Source organism: Gadus morhua, chromosome 17, assembly GCF_902167405.1.
Source record: "Gadus morhua chromosome 17, gadMor3.0, whole genome shotgun sequence".
Classification (NCBI taxonomy): domain Eukaryota; kingdom Metazoa; phylum Chordata; class Actinopteri; order Gadiformes; family Gadidae; genus Gadus; species Gadus morhua.
The window spans coordinates 17,196,760-17,218,046 of record NC_044064.1 but is presented as its reverse complement, the minus strand read 5'-3'; the positions used below and the strand labels follow the sequence as shown (position 1 = coordinate 17,218,046).

Genomic DNA, 21,287 nt, shown 5'->3' with positions numbered 1-21,287 from the left:
TTAAAAGTGATGTGTTCATCGATCCCAAGTACTTGTAGATGGATACAACCTCAATTTCATTACCTTGAGATGTTAAAATTTGCTGATTTAACACCTTCTTTTTGGAATTTGAAAATACCACAAGTTTGGTCTTTTCAGCATTGAGAATAAGCTTCAGTTGACAAAGCTGAGCCTGAACTCTTGAAAAAGTGCTTTGCATGTACTGAAAAGCCTCACTGAGCGTGGATGCACAACAATAATTTACACTTTCATATACATAGAAATGAAAAGCTGTATTTGGGACATTTTGTCCAAGGCTATTAATATATAAAGTAAATAAAAGCCTCCTGGAACCGTCACCTTATCGTGGTGGAGAGGTTTGCATGTCCCTGTGAACCTGAGGGCTGTGTTGTCTGGAGCCTTGTGCTCCTGGTAGGGTCTCTCATGGCAGAGTGGTCTCAGGTGAGGGGCCAGACTAAGAATGGTTCAAAAATCCTCAATGAATAACGGAAGAAGAGGAGATGTGATCCGGCCCGGAGGAAGCCCGGGGCCCCCGTCTGGAGCCAGGCCCAGACGGAGGGCTCGATGGCGAGCGCCTTGCGGCCGGGTTTGCCACGGAGCCCGGTCGCGCACAGCCCGAACAAACTACGTGGCACCCCCCCTCTCTTCATCCCATGGGGCCCACCACCTGTGGGAAGACCCGTTGGGGTCGGGTGCGCAGCCACATGGGTGGCAGCGAAGGTCAGGGGTCTCGACGGACCAGACCCGGGCGGCAGAAGCTGGCTCTGGGGACGTGGAACGTCACCTCGCTGTGGGGAAAGGAACTGGAGCTTGTGAGGGAGGTGGAGCGCTATCAGTTAGATCTGGTGGGGCTTACCTCCACGCACAGTCTCAGCTCTGGTACCGTACTCCTGGATAAGGGTTGGACTCTATTCTTCTCCGGAGTTGCCGAGGGCGTGAGGCGCCGGGCGGGTGTGGGGATACTCATAAATCCCCGGCTGAGCGCCGCGGTGTTGGAGTTTACCCCGGTAGACGAGAGGGTCGCCTCCCTGCGCCTAAGGGTTGTAGGGGGGAAAACTCTGACTGTTGTTTGTGCGTATGCAACCAAACAGCAGCTCAGAGTACTCTGCCTTCTTGGAGACCCTGAATGGAGTCCTGTATGGGGCTCCAGTAGGGGACACCGTAGTTCTGCTGGGTGACTTCAACGCCCACGTGGGCAACGATGGAGACACCTGGAGAGGCGTGGTGGGGAGGAACGGCCTCCCTGATCTAAACCCGAGCGGTCGTTTGTTATTGGACTTCTGTGCTAGTCATGGATTATCCATAACAAACACCATGTTTGAACATAAGGGGGCTCATAAGTGTACCTGGTACCAGAGTAACCTAAGCCGAAGATCGATGATCGATTTCGTGATCGTGTCATCTGATCTGAGGCCGCATGTTTTGGACACTCGGGTTAAGAGAGGGGCGGAACTGTCAACCACCATCTGGTTGTGAGTTGGATCAGGGAATGGGGGAAATTTCCGGATAGACCTGGTAAACCCAAACGAGTAGTGCGGGTGAACTGGGAACGTCTGGAGGAGGCCCCCGTCCTAGGTATCTTCAACTCACACCTCCGGCAGAGTTTTTCTGGCATTCCTGTGGAGGTTGGGGGCATTGAGCCGGAGTGGGCGGTGTTCAAAGCCTCCATTGCTGAAGCTGCTGTGGCTAACTGTGGCCTCAGGGTCTTAGGCTCCTCAAGGGGCGGTAACCCTCGGACACCGTGGTGGACACCGGTGGTCAGGGAAGCCATCCGATTGAAGAAGGAGGCCTTCTGGGATATGATATCCGGGAGGACTCCTGAATCGGTTGCAGGGTACCGACAGGCTCGAAGGGCTGCAGCTGCTGCCGTGTCGGAGGCTAAGCAGCGGGTGTGGGAGAAGTTCGGAGAGGCCATGGAGAAGGACTTTCGGTCGGCACCAAAGTGTTTTCTGGAAGACAATCCGGCCCCTCAGGAGGGGGAAACGGGGAACCATCCAAGCTGTGTACAGTAAGGATGGGACTCAACTGAGGAAGTCGTCGGACGTTGGAAGGAACACTTTGAGGAACTTCTGAATCCGAATAACACGCCCTCTATGTTGGAGGCAGAGCTCGAGGTTGATGGTGTTTCGTCGTCAATTTCCCTGGTGGAGGTCACTGAGGTAGTCAAACATCTCTGCAGTGGCAAAGCCCCAGGGATTGATGAGATCCAGAAATGCTAAAGACTCTGTGTGTTGAGGGGCTGTCATGGTTGACACGCCTATTCAACATTGCGTGGGAGTCGGGTACAGTGCCAAAGGAGTGGCAAACCGGGGTGGTGGTTCCCCTGTTCAAAAAGGGGGACCAGAGAGTGTGTGCCAATTACCGGGGTATCACACTTCTCAGCCTCCCTGGTAAAGTCTACTCCAAGGTGCTGGAAAGGAGGGTTCGGCCGATCGTCGAACCTCAGATTGAAGAGGAACAATGCGGTTTTCGCCCCGGACGTGGAACTACGGACCAGCTCTTCACTCTCGCAAGGATCCTGGAGGGGGCCTGGGAGTATGCCCATCCGGTCTACATCGTGGATCTGGAGAAGGCGTATGACCGGGTCCCCCGGGAGAAAACTGTGGGAGGTGCTGCGGGAGTATGGGGTAAGGGGGGTCTATCCTCTGGGCCATCCAATCTCTGTACTCCCAAAGCGAGAGCTGTGTTTGCGTCCTCGGCAGCCAGTCAGTTTCGTTCTCAGTGGGTGCTGGTCTCCGCCAGGGCTGCGCCTTGTCACCAATCCTGTTTGTGATATACATGGACAGGATATCGAGGCGTAGTCGTGGTGGGGAGGGGTTGCAGTTCGGTGGTCTGAGGATCTCGTCACTGCTTTTTGCAGAGGATGTGGTCCTCATTGGATCATCGGCCTGTGACCTTCAGCACTCACTGGATCGGCTGGCGGCCGAGTGTGAAGCGGCTGGGATGAGGATCAGCACCGCTAAATCTGAGGCCATGACTCTTAGCAGGAAAACGGTGGATTGCTTACTCCGGGTAGGAAATGAGTCCTTAGCCCAAGTGAAGGAGTTCAAGTACCTCGGGGTCTTGTTCGCGAGTGAGGGTACTATGGAGCGTGAGATTGGCCGGAGAATCGGAGCAGCGGGGGCGGTATTGCGTTCGCTTTACCGCACCGTTGTAACGAAAAGAGAGCTGAGCCGCAAGGCAAAGCTCTCGATCTACCGGTCGATCTTCGTTCCTATCCTCACCTATGGTCATGAGGGCTGGGTGATGACCGAAAGGACGAGATCGCGGGTACAAGCGGCCGAGATGAGTTTTCTCAGAAGGGTGGCTGGCGTCTCCCTTAGGGATAGGGTGAGAAGCTCAGCCATCCGTGAGGAACTCGGATTAGAGCCGCTGCTCCTTTACTTAGAAAGGAGTCAGCTGAGGTGGTTCGGGCATCTGGTAAGGATGCCCACTGGGCGCCTTCCTTGGGAGGTGTTTCAGGCACGTTCAGTGGGGAGGAGACCTCGGGGAAGACCCAGGACTAGGTGGAGAGATTATATCTCAACACTGGCCTGGGAACGCCTCGGGATCCCCCCGTCAGAGCTGGTCAATGTGGCCTGGGAAAGGGAAGTCTGGGGCCCCCTGCTTTTGCTGCTCCCCCCGCGACCCGACCCCGGATAAGCGGACGAAAATGAGATGAGATGAGATTAAATAAAAGCGGTCCAAGTACTGAACCCTGGGGGACTCCCTTATGCACTAAGAATGCCAGAAGTGAAACCATCAAACTGAGCGGCCTGAGTTTTGTCAGTGAGCTAGTTGACAAACCATCCCACAGTTTAATCAGAAAATCCAATATTAATAAGATGCTGTATTAGAATATGATGGTCCACAGTATCAAACGCTTTAGATTGATCAATAAAGAGTGATACGTAATCAGGGCTCTGCAGTGTGCCCATTTCACTTGCATTTGCGAGTGAATATTTCGGCGTGCGAACAAGAAAAACAAAACCGGAGCATGCGTGCAAGTGACTTCTCCTAATGCTAAGTAACGCGTTAATACAGTAACCTAACTACTTTTTCATGTCAAAAGTAAAGTTACGCACAACTACAGGAAATATGGTGACGAAACATAGTTCCTTTTTCAATTCGGTGCAACGTTTCTTTTCCCAGGGACAGATTTGACAGCGATACTGCGTTCTCAGGCAGCACGCAGGCGCGCAGCACGCAGGCGCGCAGCACGCAAGCGCGCCTGCGTGCTTGCGCAATAGTGCCTTCACAAGCTCTCATTCCACACCGTACGAGACAGACGCCGGTAGCGTGAAGCTGTCTCTGCATATCAGACATTGTTACGCAGGCATTTTCCAAAGCCAATCCAAAATGCCAGTGGTGGAACGATATAACAAACGCCGTCACTGTTTACCTATGTAAGGACATGGTTCCCTTTTAAAATGTCAATAGAAAGGCTTTTAAAGAGATGTTCAAAACACTTGATCCCAGGAACGTGTTACCTGCCCGCACACACTTCAACCAAATTGAGATGCCAAAACTATACGGCAAGGTCTGCAAGCAAGTGAGCAAAAAGAACAGCTATTTGTTTGCTTGATTCAACTAACGTTAGCTACCGCTTTTTTGATGTGATATAATCGACAATAATATTGTATTTTTAGGACCGAGTCAACGCCGAGTAGGCCTACTGCACGAACGTAGACCTTGCATAAAGTGAGTAAATTCTAACAACATAGGGCTATTTAGATAAATAATCCGGCACGGGTGTTGTCCTAGGCTAATACACCAACAGCAAATTTCTGTATAATAAAGGGCTACATTTTCCAAGTCTGTCATTTGAAATCCTTCCATTGTATTGTGTGCTACCACATCCGTAATGAATATTTACTAGAGCTGTCAAGCGATTAAAATATTTAATCGTGATTAATCGCATTAATGTCATAGTTAACTCTAATTAATCGCGATTAATCGCAAATTATTTTTCTATGCTAAATATCCCTTGATTTTTTTGTCCCATAATTCTTCTCATTTTAATTCTCTTATCAACATGGTGAAGTGCATCGGCTTGCCTTGTGCAAATGATTTTTTATTGATAACAACATTGGCATATACACTGATCAAAACAGGACGATACAAAAAAAGAGCCTATAGTGCAATTAAACGACTGCTTTGAACAAATGTCATTTGAACATAGCAGTCAGGCTACTGCTTCTTTGTTTTGAGCCAAAGAAAAAAATTTTTTTTTTTTTTTTTTTTTTTTATAAAGTAATTGCGTTAATCGCGCGATAAATTTTTTAACGCCGTTAAATTTGGTTTGCGTTAACGCCGTTAATAACGCGTTTAACTGACAGCTCTAATATTTACACTAAATCCCGCCCAGGGTAGCTCAGAATTCGAGTAGCCATACATCCGATCAGTCCTTGGACGCTAATAAATGTTCTGAACAAAAACCTATTGTGCCCCCATTTTTTTTCTGTGCTCCTACATTTTTTAACTTAGGGGGACGAGTGCTCCTGAAAAAAAAGGTTAGCGTACAGCCCTGTACGTAATGTTCTTTTTTATCTAATGCTCCTATGATGTAATTTAAAACTTTCATGGCAGCAGTATGATGATTTTTTCGAAACCCTTGATGCACATTTAATATTTGGTGAGTATGGACATAATCTTTAACATGCTCACTGACCAGGGATTCCAGCACTTTTGATAACACTGAGAGGTTTGAGAGTGGTCTGTAATTATTTAAAATGGTTGGAACCCCTCCTTTTAGTAGGGGTCGAACATAAGCAGCCTTCCAGATCTTGGGTATTTTGTTTGAAGCCAATGAGAGATCAAAAAGATGTTTCAATGGTTCAGTTGATAAATCTAGTGCTAATTTTAAAAACCTTGGTTCCAAGTGATCCGGACCAGACGGTTTTCTAAGGTTCAATTGCTTCAAGGCTTTGTGAACCTCAGCAACCGTAAAAGGGGTAAGATTGAAAGTGTTGTGTACATCACTAGTATTTTTACTCAAATTTAAAGATTTCACAGACAAATGTGGGGCAGAATTGAACAGGAACCCAGAATGAATAAAATGTTATCATGAACAGCAATGGAATCTTTGAGTATTCAAGATGGTAATTAATATGAGGTTTTAGAAGCAGATAACGATTGAATTGCTTTCCAGAATTTTCTCGGATCATTCAAATTTTCTGTAGTGATACTTTACCAAAGCCAATTACAGATTTGGCTTTTCTGAAGAGAGAAGTACATTTGTTTCTCAGCTGCCGAAAGAGAAGCCAGACAGCCTCAGTGCCTGACTTTCTTGCCTTTGCCCAGGCCACATTACGTTCATGAAGCAGGCCGGAAAGCTCAGCTGTGAACCAAGGGTTATCCCGACCCTTAATTCTAAACGTCCGCATAGGAGCATGTTTATTTAGAATTTCATGAAAGGCATCATTGAAAAATGACCAACCATTTTAACATCATCAATAAGGGCAATTCTAGCCCAGTCAAAAATATATGCGTCCCATAGAAAACCCTGCTCAACAAACATCTTCAAATTATGCCTTTCTACAAAACAAGGTTTGCACTTAACAATCTTGGTGTCTCTTATTGCTGCTATCACAGAGTGATCACTTACATCTTTTGGGAAAACACCTGTGGCAGAGTATTTAAAAGGGACATTAGTCAAAAGTAGATAAATAAGTGACGACTTCTCGGGACATTTTGGGTTCGGTCTGGTGGGGGAGGTTTTTATTTGTGTTAAGTGTAAAGAATCACACAGTGCTTTAAATGCATCTGACACAGGCATCAACCAATCCCAGTTAAGATCACCAATCACAACAATTTCATTATACTGCAATTGTGACCAGTGTTCACCAGTGTGGACATTGAGTTACCTATTGCAGATGGAGTCCTATAACAACCAACTATCATGATCCTATGGTCTTTCGAAACTTCCAAATTTAAGGATGAATAATAGAAGGATATGGGCACCGTGCATTGCTCATTTTCTTCCTGCCGAAAATTGTCACCTTTTTGGGCCATCACCAGTTTGCACCCCTGATACGAAGTGGGATACATTTCCATAAATATGAGTGGACAGGAGTTTGAGCATGAGCAACCATTCAACTATTTCATTTAATTTTTGTGACTGGGAGCCTTTATTGAAAAATCATACTTTCAACCTTTGTAAAGAAGGGGTATATTTCACCGGGTTCTCCACATTTATACAGCCTGCATGGAACAACATGGTACAGCACAGTGTTCACAGTGACACCCAAACTAAAGCGACTTTTCAATTCTGCATTACTCAGGCTAGTATCTAGTAGTAGAGGATACGATAACTTAGACAATGCAGGGTACATGATTTGCGTTTTTCCGGTCATCTGAAATGAACAAAATGTGTGTCTGTCTGTGTATGTTCAGCATGACAGAGTACGACACAGAGAACATGAACTCTGAGGAGATTTACAACTCGCTGCGCGGCGTTACTGAAGCCATTCAGAGCTTCAGCTATCGCAGCCAGGAGGACCTGAATGAATCCACCCGCCGAGAAGGCAAGAGGGACGACACGGTGAGTCCACTACTGGGACCAGTTTACCCAGTCCCTTTGGGCTGGGAGTGGAAACACTGTCACCACTAAACCACCTTCCCAATGTAAGGAAGGATTCAGCATGGAAAGAGAAGGAGAGATCCTCTGGGATGACATGTAATAAAGTAAACAAGTAATAAAAATACTATTACCTTTGGAGAGAAAGTCAAATGTAATGTCAATGATACTGTTTCATATTTTTTGGAAGTGTTTTACTGAATAAAGTAAATCGTCCCATGGTCTGTTCAACATGTTTCTACCTTCCCCTCCTCCGCCAGGCCGGAAGGGAAGGGCTGGCGTCTGTCCCGGGGTCAGACGCCCGTCTGGACGCGGTGGACGGAGGAGGGGGTCGCACAGCGCTGGACAACAAGACGTCACTGCTCAACACCCCGTCGCCACGCTCCTTCTCGGGGCCACGTGGCCGAGAGTTCTCCCCGTACGGCTACGGCGAGACCATAAGCACCTACGACAAGAGCGCCCTGAAGGAGGCAGTGTTCGACGACGATGTGGAAACCTTCAAGGACTGTGAGTATACGCCCTACCTTTGAACTGTTTAATGTTCAGTTATTACGTTCCTAAATATGTTCCTAAAGATGTTTGCAATGAAAGATGTTTATTAATGCACAATTCTCCCGAACCCTGATGCCGATAGAACATATATGATGTGAAAGTAAATCTTTTTGTAAGGCTACTATAACGGTTGTCAGTGTTTGTAGGCTTGTTTGTTGTTTGTTTAAATGTTTTACTCAATGAGATGTACACGGATTCTAAGTGTGTGGCAATATGAACGCAGGCTTGCCCATTAAACATTTGAAATGTACATCATCCCAATTATTTCATTGGGAAGTTAGGAAACTAGACAGCATAATCAGAAACCAGGGGACTTTTAAAAATCATACTACTATATAATAGCAGGCCTGTCGGACAAGTTACTACTCCACACCTGGTCAAGTGTGCATGTGCTAGGCAGCCCGCAGCTCATACACACAGACACAGCACGCACGCACACACCGCACGCATGCACGCACACACACATACACTGCACACACATGTAGACACGCAGGCGCACACACGCACGTGCAGACACACACCGCACGCACACGTGCGGACACAATCGTTGCAAGACAACGGCAAGAACAAGATAACAGCCCTACCGCCGCAAACTCCCAGCTGAGATGTTATGTCTATAGACTGCACTTTTTTGCTAAACTTTTAAACATAACTCACCTCCTTGAGCATCCCGCAATGTCTCGCGATATTGATGGGAGAGTTTGCAATGTCTTGTGATATCCTGGAAGAGTTTGTCGACCGTGGGGCGTTAAAACAGTCGCCCCGCCGTCGACAAACTCTCCCAGGTTGGACATTCTGTCTATAGACTGTAGAAATTGCGATACAAGAAGTCAAGAGACAATTTTTGACGTTGTCAACGCAACGGCAGTTTGTTTATTTTATCATATAAAAACCGTTAAATTCAAACATCACGCTGACCGGCATATCAACAATCAAGTCGTTGGATCTTTAAGAGACAGCGTCCCTATAACACTGAACGAAAACATGTTAATAATACAGCATGGTGAATTATGTCTATAGAGTTCACCACAAGACTACACATCGTTGCTAAAATGTAATATTACTCCCCTCCTTGAGCCTCCAGAAATATCTTTACACTTTGTTGCTAGAACTTAATATTATTTCTTCCTCCTTGATCCTCCCGAAATGTCTTGCGATATTGATATCCCTGCTGACTGTTTTAGTTGTTTTATTTTTCTGATGTTTTGTGTGTAGGTTATGTGTGACTATAGGCTACTGCTGCCTGTCTTAGCCAGCTCAGTTGAAGAGATGTTTAATCTCAATGTCATATTCTTCTGGTAAAAAATAAATAAATCTCTAGTCAGGCAACCAATGTACAATCCGCAATCTTGCCCTCACACCCCCCTTCGCCTCCTCCCCCACACAAGCCTATGCTTTATTTCCACTACAGCAAGGTAGGTTGCTGCCTTAGCTGTTTTTACACTAAGTTTATTTCACTAAGGTGCTTCTGTAAATGAACAAAATTTTCAGCTGTTCGTTATTATTATTTTCAACTAACCAATAGTTGCCATGCATTTTTTAATTGTCAATGCACTTTGAGCCCTGAATAACAGTAAAAGCTATTGAATAATTGATTTGCATGCATATTATACTACACTTTCCATTGAACAATCACCCCTGTAAACCATAAATTGACTCGAGCGTGTGAACAACATATCCTGACCATTGTACCCTGAAAATCTCCTGAATAATACTATCCCTGACGTAGTATTTTCTCCGTAGCAGTGTTAATTTTGTCAGCTATTTTAGGTTTAGTCTTAGTCTTTTGACGAAAATGCTTAGTATATTTAGTCACATTTTAGTCATTGTTTTCCTTTGTAGTTTTAGTCGACGAAAAGTCCTTACATTTTAGTCAACTTTTAGTCAAAATGTTTTCTCTTTTTAAACTATTTAAATTAGGCTAACCCTATATAGGCTATGTCAGGGGTGCCCAACCTTTTTCGACCCAAGATCTACTTTTCAAGTAGCCAACCTCCCGAGATCTACCAGTCAAACCTACCTTCAAGCGGGGGGGGGGGGGTGGTGGTGGTGGTGGTTTGTATCGTGGAGGGGGGGGGGGGGGGGGTGGTGGTGGTGGTTTGTATTGTGGACCTACGGACTTCAGTGGGGGTTTCATTCCGTCTGCACACGGCGTCTTCTCAACAATAATCAATATTATCTTCCTCCCACTCAGGGTGAAAATGGTAGGTCTTGACTCGTTTCCCCTCAGCCATGCCAACGTTTAGGACTGCGTAACTACTGTTGACGGCTTTCAACTACTGTTGACAGCGCATGCGCTACCGCACGTATATGTCACGCGCAATTTTTTTATTTATTTTTTTAATTTATTTTTTATTTTATTTTTTTTCACCCCTCGCGATCGACTTGGGATCTATTGGCGATTTACTGGTAGACCGTGATCGACTGGTTGGGCACCCCTGGGCTATATGGACACCTGCTAAGTTGTTCCACTCAAATAGAGTACTAAAGTGAAAACGTTACGTTGTCCTGGCCCATTTTCAGTTCTAAACAACCGAACGAGAGATGGCGTTCTCCATTGCTTCCATGTGTTGTTTCTTTCAAAATTAAAATAAATCAATTTCAAGAGGTGAAAATCACTACCAATCGAAAAATGTCGAGGCGTTCATGTATTCCCCTGGGGTATTAAAAGGAAAAGTTTGGAAACGTAAGTTTAGTTTAGTTTTTTTTTTAATATGAAGACAATCTATTCTCAATATTACTTACATCATTGGTAAGGCAAACTCACAAATCAATTCGCAAAAAGATTGTTCCTTTTCTATAAAAGGTTTGTGTGGCATAGGATTTCCCCTTGTTAATTTGGTTTGTGTAGAACCGAAAATCAGTTGCTCTCGAAACGTGACGTCACACTTTAGTACTCTTGTCTGTTCAGCCTTCAAAACGATAGCTGGTAAATTGTGAAAAATGCATTAAACTGTAATGAGAAAACGCGGTTATATGCTACCCTATAGTATCTTGGGTATAAAGGCTGGGACGAATTTCAAAGTCCACCTTATGTTGAAGTATAGACCGTGGCGATTCCCATTGAAACGAATGGCGCGGTGATTTTCTTCAAAACGAGAGCCGGTAAATTGTGAAAAATGAATTAAACTGTAATCAGACAACACCGTTATATGCTATAGACCCTAGTATCTGTGGAATAAAAGCTGGGAAGAATTTCGAATCATGTACAATGCATAACGTTAGCTCATAGCTGAGTGGACCATACCTCCCGTTGCCAAGTCGTAGCTAAGGTCCGTCCTATTTACTGGAGGAGTGAACAGTTGCTTAAGAACCTTACGGGAGTGTACTGAATGGAAAATATCATGCATTTTGAATGTCCAAATAGCACACCACTAACATTTTCGTCCTGTCTCGTCTCGTCAACGAAAACAAAATGACATTTCGTCATCGTTTTTTTTATCACAGATCTATTTTTAGCTCGTCAACGTCTCGTCTTAGTGACGGAAAAAAGGTCGTTGACGAACATTTTTCGTCATATTTTTCGTTAACGAAATTAACACTGCTCCGTAGGAAATGTAAATTACATTATATGTGTAGATTGTTCGCTGAATGGTTAAAAAATATTTAAATGTGGAACGTCCAGTGTCATGGCGGAGTGAAGATGTCCCTCTTCAGCTCTCCTCGCATATTACATAATTTATCGGCTTAAAGCCTTATTTCTCGGCTAAAGGCACGTCTTTTTCCCCTCACCATCCTTTGTCACGTTACTGATACCCTCTAACCGGTTAACATGTCGAACAAACCTGGCAGAGGTAAAAACGCAAAGTCTGAGCAGTCCCTGCTAACAAATGCCTTTGCTAGTAAACCAACTACGCCGACCAATGCTGCTAGCGAACCTCCGCGAGCAATGCCAGTGTGGAGCTATCGCACGGGGCTCTGAAAGAACTGCAAGAGGCCATCAAAGCTGATGTGGCCGCTATGAAGGACGAGATTTTCTCAGAGCTACGTTCTTCTATTTCAACCCTCCAAGCTACCGTTTCTGTGCACATCAATAAAATATCCGACATTGAAATTTCTCTGACGGACGTGGATGGGAGAGTGGGTGAGCTAGAAACTTGCCTACGCTGCTTTGCAAGATGAGAACTCCAAGCTGTACGCTAAATTAGGCTCCCTGGAAAACTTCTCCAGGAGGAATAATCTAAAAGTTACTGGTTTGGAGGAGAAAAAACCACCGCACTGCTTTTATGGAAAAGTTCCTGATCGAGGTTTTTGGAGAGGACAGTTTCACCCGCCCGCCTGAGGTTGACCGTGCCCACCGCACTTTAAGACCGCCGCAGCCGACTGGTCCCCTAGGGGCGATGGTGGTCCGGATGCACTACTACCAGACAAAGGAGCAGATTCTACGGATTTCGTACGAGAGAGGCCAGCTGACCCCTCCGAGGAGCAAAGATCAGCTTTTACCCCGACCTCAGCGCTGACCTATTACGCCGGAAAGCCGCTTTCTTTCCAGTCCAAAAGCAGCTGAGAGAGGCAAGAGTGAAATGCTCCCTACTACACCCTGCAAGGCTCCGGTTAGTTTTCAACGGGAAGAAGCAGGAATTTGCTGACCCCTCCAAGGCGGCTGCTTTTGCCAAGTCCAATATTCCTACGGCGGGCACGGCGAGAAATGACGGGGAGTGATGGTATGTGGGTCTTCAACCTTATGTTGTAATTGACTGTGATCTTCCTACCCAAACCAACGTTTAGAACGTTTCTAGTCTACTTCAACGTTAATCCAAGGCTATTAGTCTGAATATTACACGTTGCCAATGTTTACAGTTTGTGTGATGCTATATTTGAATAGCCTTACTTTTTCTTTTATTGTATTGTATTTTACTTTTATTATTATTTGTTATTTTATTCTCTTTCTTCCTTATATTAGTCTTTTGTCATACACTTATCATTACTACCGTCATTGTGACTGTGATTAAAATGTATGTGCTGAGTTATGATGAGTGGCTGAAAAGTTCAGTTAATCTCTTACATAAAAGCACTGAACCACCCTGTAAAGGGTAATAAAGTGTTAGCCCATTTAGATCAACTTGGGGTAGGAATAGCTTTCCTCCAAGAGATTCATTTATGCAGGGCAGATGTTATGAGAATTCAGAGGAGTTGGGTGGGTAAGGTCTTCCATTCTAAGTTCAATTCTAAGCAAGGGCGTCAGTTTGTTTTTAGAAGTGGTGGGGACAATAACCATAAGCTTGAGTGTGGTCTGAAAAGTGCTGGGTACCCTTATGTAAGCTATTCATCCATTCAACGCTGCATTACAATATGCTGTACAGTGTATTGTCAGGTGTTGAAATTATTCGAATACTGGTTCGGAAAATTAGTATTTGAAGCTTAAATCAGTATTCGGAGCTTCGTTATTTCTTTTTTTTCCACGTACGTGACTTTACCAGAGCGAGGGAGGGAGGCAAACTATAAGCGTCAGCGACACCAAGCAGAGAAGCGAGAGAGGTGGAGGAAGAATAGATATCTTGTTTCCCTTTACTTTATAACACAACATTAGCGGGATCTCTGGAGGAAAAGTAATACTTAAAACCTTAGCTTAGTTGTTTGTTTACGTTCGCTGTACAGCGCCGCGCCAATCAACTGTGACTCGCTTGCTGCAGAGCGTGAGCGTCTTGGGAATACCCGGTCAATATAATGGATATAATATGGACACATAAGACAATCAATATTCGGTATTTGTTATGGATTTATTGTACAAATTCCCTGAAAAGATGCACGCTCCAGGATGAATTGAAAAGCTCCCGTAAGGGCTGAGATGGCAGAGAACAGCCGATTTGGAACGGAGCAACAGCTGTTCGCTTTCACGGGGAAAAACGAAGGAACTTCAACCTACTTAGGCCTACAGTACTACAGTTCAAAAGCTATTAAATCTTCAACAAAATATGCAGATACTGTCAAAATCGGTTCCAGGGAGTATATAAGGATTATTAATGTTTAATGTTTAATGTTGTTTTTGATGGTGTTTTTTTCTGGAACGAGTATTCGAATATTCGCTCGTAAAAACCAACGAGTATTCGAAGCCTGAAAAATGGCATTCGGGCCAGCCCTATGAAGATCCTATTCGAACAATAAAAGTTGAAATCCACAGTTTGTGTTTTGGCTTGTTTTGCAAAACGGCGTTGGAAACACCAGGGTATTGGCTCGGGATATGTAGGCCTAATACTAATACACACAGGACAAAGAACAGTGTTGGCAATTTAACACTTATCTTGACATCAACAAAGTTTACCAGACAAACAATGCCAGACTGTAAAGGGGGTACGAAATGAAACGAGGTACTGAGCATTAGCCTTTTGAAGACGAGCAAGGGCTGCTGGTAGCATATGTTATGCTGCATTAAAAAAAGAAGAAAAATACAAGCACCCAGAGGAGAATTGCATCTGCCAAATCCTGACCACCAGTAATAACTTGCGAAGGACCAATGTACTTCACTCGTTACAACATCATAAGAAAATTGTCCGCAAATAAAATCCCCTTCAGTTTAGGATAATCACACAGGTTATGCGAGAACATATTTATGTCAGGATAGGCCTACCGGGCTCCAAGTCGTCACATATCTCAATCAGACAAAACCAACTATAACCACATTGGCATAGCAATCGCACCGTGTGTAGCTGCTACTAGCTGCAATCTATATATACAATGCATACTAACTGGAGCGCCAACCAGAATCAGATCGCAATCGCTTAGGACCGTGGGTAACCTTTGGCCAGGTCATCATCAACAGCAAACAGAACCAGCAGCAACGTTTACGTAAACCAATTTCTTACCTTATGTGGCCCTCCACATGCAGGCTAGATGACGTATCCATATCGATATCCAGTGTCACAAACATGCTTTTTATAGGAAGCAAAAGGACGAGCTATTTTCTGAATAAAAATGTCAATTTTGGCTGTCTGTCTTGAAACTTCTCCAGTGCGTTCACACCAAACGCAACGGGACGACAAGATCCCATACAAAGTGAACGTATAGACGCGTATCGGGCGAATTTTTTTGATTTGTCGCGCCACACTTTCGCCGTGCACAGGCGAGCGCGTTCATGAGGATTTGTGGCGCGACAAATTTAAACTTTGACACGAATTTCGCGTGATGACAGCCAATCAGCGTTCAACAGCGTGGCCACTGAGTGACGTGTGTAACGTAACAGCCAATCAGCGTTCAACCGTCAAACTCAGCGCAGTGCAGTCCGGGGTGTACTGCAGCATGGAGGAGAAAGTGATTGTTGCCGTTTGCGACTCTCGGAGCTCTATATATAATGGTATATAATATAATATAATTGTATATATAATATCACGGCCAAAAGCTCTGTGTGCCTCCGGATGGCCGTAGCGCGGGGAGCTCATAGGGATTGGGCTTCTCGGGAGTCGGGGTTTGTTTACCGGCGTTGCTATGGGTTCCGGTCTTGTGTGTTCCAACGGTTGATTAGGTAGGCCTATCTAATAAATGATGTCTTCGAGCGCGCCTATCGCATGATTTTAGACTCAACGATTTCGGTTGAGTATGTGGGGATTTTTTCAGTCGCAATTGGTTTGCACATTTTTAAAACTGGTGGGGACAAAATTCGTATTTCAAATAGTGGGGGGGACATGTCCCCCCCGTCCCCCCCGTAATTGACGCCTATGATTCTAAGGCTAGGGGTACAGCCATACTGGTACACAAAGGCGTTACCTTTGAAAGCGACAAAATAATTGCAGATCCAGATGGCAGGTTCATTATTGTTACCGGTCAGCTTTTAAGTAAGCCTGTCATCCTTGCTAGTGTCTATGCTCCCAACTGGGATGACTGTAACTTTATTAAAAAAAAATTCTCTACTATCCCTGATGTCAATAATCATCAGTTGATTATTGGGGGGGACTTCAATTGTGTGCTCTGCCCCGGTCTGGACCACTCATCACCCAACCCCCCCCCCCCCTTTCCAAAACTGCTGCAGCTATTAAAGGTCCCATGACATGCTATTTTATGTATTCTTTAATATAGGTATTAGTGGGCAACTAACACAGTATTCAAAGACGTTCCCTATATTCAGCCATGGTGCAGAGTTACAGCCACTCCGAGCCAGTCGCACATTGAGCTTCCCCCAAATGCGCTGTTTCGGTGGGCGTGTCAAGGAGGAGGGTGTGGGTGTGGCCCTGAGCAGCTTGCAGCCACGGTACCATGCGCTGTTTACAGTGGATGTATCGCAATGGCGAGGCGCACACAGCCTTTAGCCGTGTTCTGTAAATATTCTAGAACACACGGGAGTCCTGGAGATCTAGGCTATATCTAAATATTATCATATAGCCTACACAGATATCTATATCATATAATATATATTATCCCGGCCAAAAGCTGTGTGAGCCGATATTATGAATCTCAAACGACCGCGTTGGGTTCTCCGACGTTCCTGGTTCTTCAACGTCCACATCAATGTGAATACACACACTGTAACGCAAGTGTTTCTTGTCGGTTCTTTGACGTGTCTTGTATTTCCACAACGAGACTGTCGTGGGGGTTATCTGAGCCATGGTTGAGAAGGAATTGGGGGAAAGGAACTTTGGTTTGACTCGCTGAAGTACATGAACTGCGACATGCCGCCGGTTGCCGCGAGGCACCATCGCCCGGCAGCGGGCAGCCGGCAGCAGGCAGCGCGCGGTTCAGTCGACTTCAGGTTGATGTGAAAGTGGAAGAACCAGAGACGTCGCAGAACCCGACAAAGTCGTTTGTGATTCATAATATCGTCTGGAGGCGCACACAATATGTTATATGATATAGATATCTATGTATTATATGATATTATTTAGATATAGAGCACCAGGACTGTAACGCAAGTGTTGTACACTTCCTTGTTATTTGGATAACCGTTCTGCTGTTGGTGTGATGGCGCATAACACGTCGGACTCTCGTATCTGGTATTTCTACAACGAGACTCGTATTGGGGGTTATCTCAGCCAAGGTTGAGAATGAATTGGGGGGAAGGAACTTTGGCTTTGACTCCTTCAAGAACATGAACCACGACATGGAGGAGAAAGGGATTGTTGGCGGCGAATGTCTCCCGCTTGAGCCCCGCTGAGGGACCACAGCCGGAGGCGGAGGTGCATAAGCGCTGCCCGGCAAAGATCCCTTTCTCCTCCTTGTCGTGGTTCATGTTCTTGAGGGAGTCAAAGCCAAAGTTCCTTCCCCCCAATTCATTCTCAACCTTGGCTGAGATAACCCCCAATACGAGTCTCGTTGTAGAAATACCAGAGACGAGAGTCCGACGTGTTATGCGCCATCACACCAACAGCAGAACGGTTATCCAAATAACAAGGAAGTGTACAACACTTGCGTTACAGTCCAGGAGCTCTATATCTAAATAATATCATATAATACATAGATATCTATATCATATAACATATTGTGTGCCCCTCCAGACGATATTATGAATCACAAACGACTTTGTCGGGTTCTGCGACGTCTCTGGTTCTTCCACTTTCACATCAACCTGAAGTCGACTGAACCGCGCGCTGCCTGCTGCCGGCTGCCCGCTGCCGGGCGATGGTGCCTCGTGGCAACCGGTCGCATGTCGCAGTTCACGTACTTCAGCGAGTCAAACCAAAGTTCCTTTCCCCCAATTCCTTCTCAACCATGGCTCAGATAACCCCCACGACAGTCTCGTTGTGGAAATACAAGACACGTCAAAGAACCGACAAGAAACACTTGCGTTACAGTGTGTGTATTCACACACACACATGTGGCGCTCGCACGGTCGAGTCTCATTGGCGGGCCAACGTCTCTGGGCGGGCCAGGCAGAGTAAGGGGAGGAGCTGAGATTCCTGATGACGTCATGAGCACAGACATTCCAAATCAGCGCGCTTGAGCCTCCGTTTTTTCAAAGGCAAGCAGAACAGCTAGTGCTAGTTTTACACCAAACGCAAGTTTTAGCCACTGGGGGACCATAGGCAGGCTAGGGGAACTCATATTTATGTTAGAAAACCTCCCAAAGTGAGATTTTCATGTCATGGGACCTTTAATACTTTTATGGATCAGTATGGTGTGGTTGACCCTTGGCGTTTTTATTTCCCTAAAAGTAGGGCTTTTTCTTTCTTTTCGCCAGTACACCATACGTTTTCTAGAATATACTTCTTTATTTTAGATTCTAGGCTTTTACCCCTTTCCACCCCGCCTATTTATCACGGTATAGTTAGATCCGATCACGCCCCCCTTTCTTTTGAACTGAATTTTCCTGGTCAACCTGCCCTATATAAATCATGGCGCTTGAACCCTCTTTTGCTCTCCGAGGGTGCATTTGTGACATTCATTCAAAAACAAATTAGGACTTTTATTGAAATAAATGCCTCACCGGAAGTATCTCATAGTACCATATGGGAACACTAAGGGCCCTATTTTAACGGTCTGAAACGCAAGTGGGAAGCGCAAAGCGCAAGTAGCTTTGTGGGCGGTTCTACGGCGCTATCGCTATTTTACAGGCGGATAAATGACGCTTGCGCCACGGCGCAAGTGTCAAAAGGGTTGGTCTGAAGCAGCCTAATTACCCGTAGGTGTGGTTTGGGCGTAACGTGCAACAAACCAATGAGAGTGCCAGCTCCCATCCCCTTTAAGAGCCATGAGCGCATTTGAATCGGACGAGTTGATATTTTGACAGCGCGTCTGCAGTCTCTGAGAATTTCAAACTGCAAATGGCTTAGTTTATTGCCAAATAATATGGCCTAATTCACACATGGAATATACTGAGTCCTCAAATAAATTTCGGCAAAGAAAACGTATGATAGGCTAAAACATATGATATGCGGTAACTGTGGTTCTATTTAATGATATACGCAATACATTATAAACATTGTTTCTTATCAGTATTGTATGCTATCCTAATATGCATGTGTCCCCGCGGTAATAGACCTTGCCATTGATTGTATTATGCGTTACGTGTTTAGTTTGCCCAAATGAAGGAGTTCAAGTACCTCAGGGTCTTGTTCGCGAGTGAGGGAACTATGGAGCGTGAGATTGGCCGGAGAATCGGAGTAGCGGGGGCGGTATTGCGTTCGCTTTACCGCACCTGATGAAGAGAAAGTTCTCTCACGGACACGTCGGACAGCGAAATATTTGATTTAATCTTAAGGCATGATCATGGGAAAAGTACTGGCAGCAAAGTTTACCAAGAACACATTCGATGAAACAATAGGTGAACAACATTCTTATAGGGAACGTTTCCATTGTGGGTAGGGAGTGGGAGTGACCTAAGGACAAGTCAATTTGTAATACAATGGGTGGTTATTGGACATGTCTGCAGGTTTGTAAGACATGGTGGCTGTAAATAGTTTACACAACAAAGAAGTCAGTCGATTGGCCTGGTCACAAAACCAGACTTACTGGCTCCAGTGGGAACTTGAATACGAATTAACTTACCCTCTCTCAGTTAAGAGAGGAAGGGATTTGTTTTAAGATACAGGGAGAATGAATACAGTTCCTTCTAATGTAATAATTATATAAACAAGGTTAATATCATTTGTATGTGATTGTATATTTATAGTTATGATTGATATTTCCACGACAGTTCCTCCCTTTTTGATCATAAGATCAACACTTATTACAGGTGGTATATTATGGCACAGGATTACAAATGATGGTGAAACAAGTTAAAACACAGAATAATAGGAACAAAATTCAAAGAAATTAGTAAAAATCAATCATTAATAAAGTAATCAATATGTACATAAGTAAAATTGCAAATTCAAAGAAATTAGTAAAAGTAAATGATCAATATGTACATTAGTAAAATTTATGTCTAGCATGTTAGGTCACTCATTTTCCATTTGGTAACTCTTCATTTGAGTAAGCACAGATCTATTACTGTGTAATGTGTGGAATCTGAAGGGATTAGGAACAACGCAATTGTGGACTGCTCTCAAATCTTGTACAAATCTCTATTCATCTGGACTCCCTGGCTTCGGGAGGGGCAATATGGGTGTGTTACAAGGACTAGTAGTTGTTTCCTTTAGAATACCTTGAGATAAAAGAGAAGTTATTACCGGCTGAATTCTATCTAATGCTTCGGGGGACAAACGATATTGTCGAGTACAAGTCAAAGTAGCATCTGACTTTAATGTAACTTTAAGAGATGGTGAAGAGGTTACAAATCCTGCATGATTTTTATGCATGGCCCATATTTTAGATGGTACCTGGGATAAACTCTGGGGTGAACTGTAACAGGAGAGGTGGGAGAGATTAATAACTTCTGTTCCAATGGGACATGTGATACAATAGTAGGAACTGGCTTTGATATTGTTTCACTCATCGAAATGCAAGCAATACCAACCGTTTTCAATGTTTGGTTACTTTCTTGTAAAATACCAGTTTTGTTAATAGCTGATACTGTAGCACCAGAATCGACAAGAAATTCAAAATGGTTTTGTCCTACCTGCACGGAGCATTTTGGATTTTCGGTGGGGGTGGAAGACAGTTGAAGAAGCGTTGCCTGGATCGTTGTTTCCTTCTCCAAGGGGTCCTAGTAATGATTATACTCACCTGGGCGTTGTAGCGGGTTCTTCATGGTGTGGGGGGCGCGGACTGGTTCCGTGGGCGGGGCCGACGGTTTGGTCTCGTCGTTGTGTTTCTTTCTGCAATATTTCTCCCGATGACCTATCTTTTTGCAGTAAAAACATCTGGAGGGTTCTTTAACGAGTTGACGTTGGCTCCATACACAAAGTGTAGCGAGGGCGGTTTTGTCTTTTATGTTGTTTTTGGCTGTTTTAATAGCGTCTACTTCTGCGGCTGTTAACTCTATTTCAGTCATTAATTTATCAACATGTTCTGCATTACTAGTTGCTGTTTTGTTCAACAGAGCTGTTCTATACACTTCTGTCCAATCTGGGTTGATTTGCATCGTTATTTTGAAAATGTTAGACGCGATTTCTGGAGTTACTTCTTGTTTAACTGGTTTCGGTATTGGGTGTCCTTTTTTTTCCGTGCGAATCCATGCATTTAAACAATTCTGTGTGTAATTAAAATCCCAATTCGGATCTGGTCCAGACGTTATTGTTTCTTTTAATTCTTGTAGTTTGCAAGAATCAAAAGAACCACCTATTGGCCAACAGCCATCTGTCCATTCGTACACATCATAAGTAAATGGAAAGACCGAGTATATGCCTTCTTCTCTCAAGACTATATCTGC

General features: G+C 44.7%; 1 protein-coding gene across 1 annotated transcript in view; it reads left to right on the top strand.

Moving 5' to 3' along the window:
• The window catches only part of clasp1a (cytoplasmic linker associated protein 1a), a 214,755-nt gene that overhangs the window by 153,687 nt on the left and 39,781 nt on the right, over positions 1-21,287 (top strand). The window contains 2 exon segments of the mRNA XM_030338917.1: positions 7,375-7,522; positions 7,819-8,065. Coding sequence (XP_030194777.1) covers positions 7,375-7,522; positions 7,819-8,065 — 395 coding nt within the window.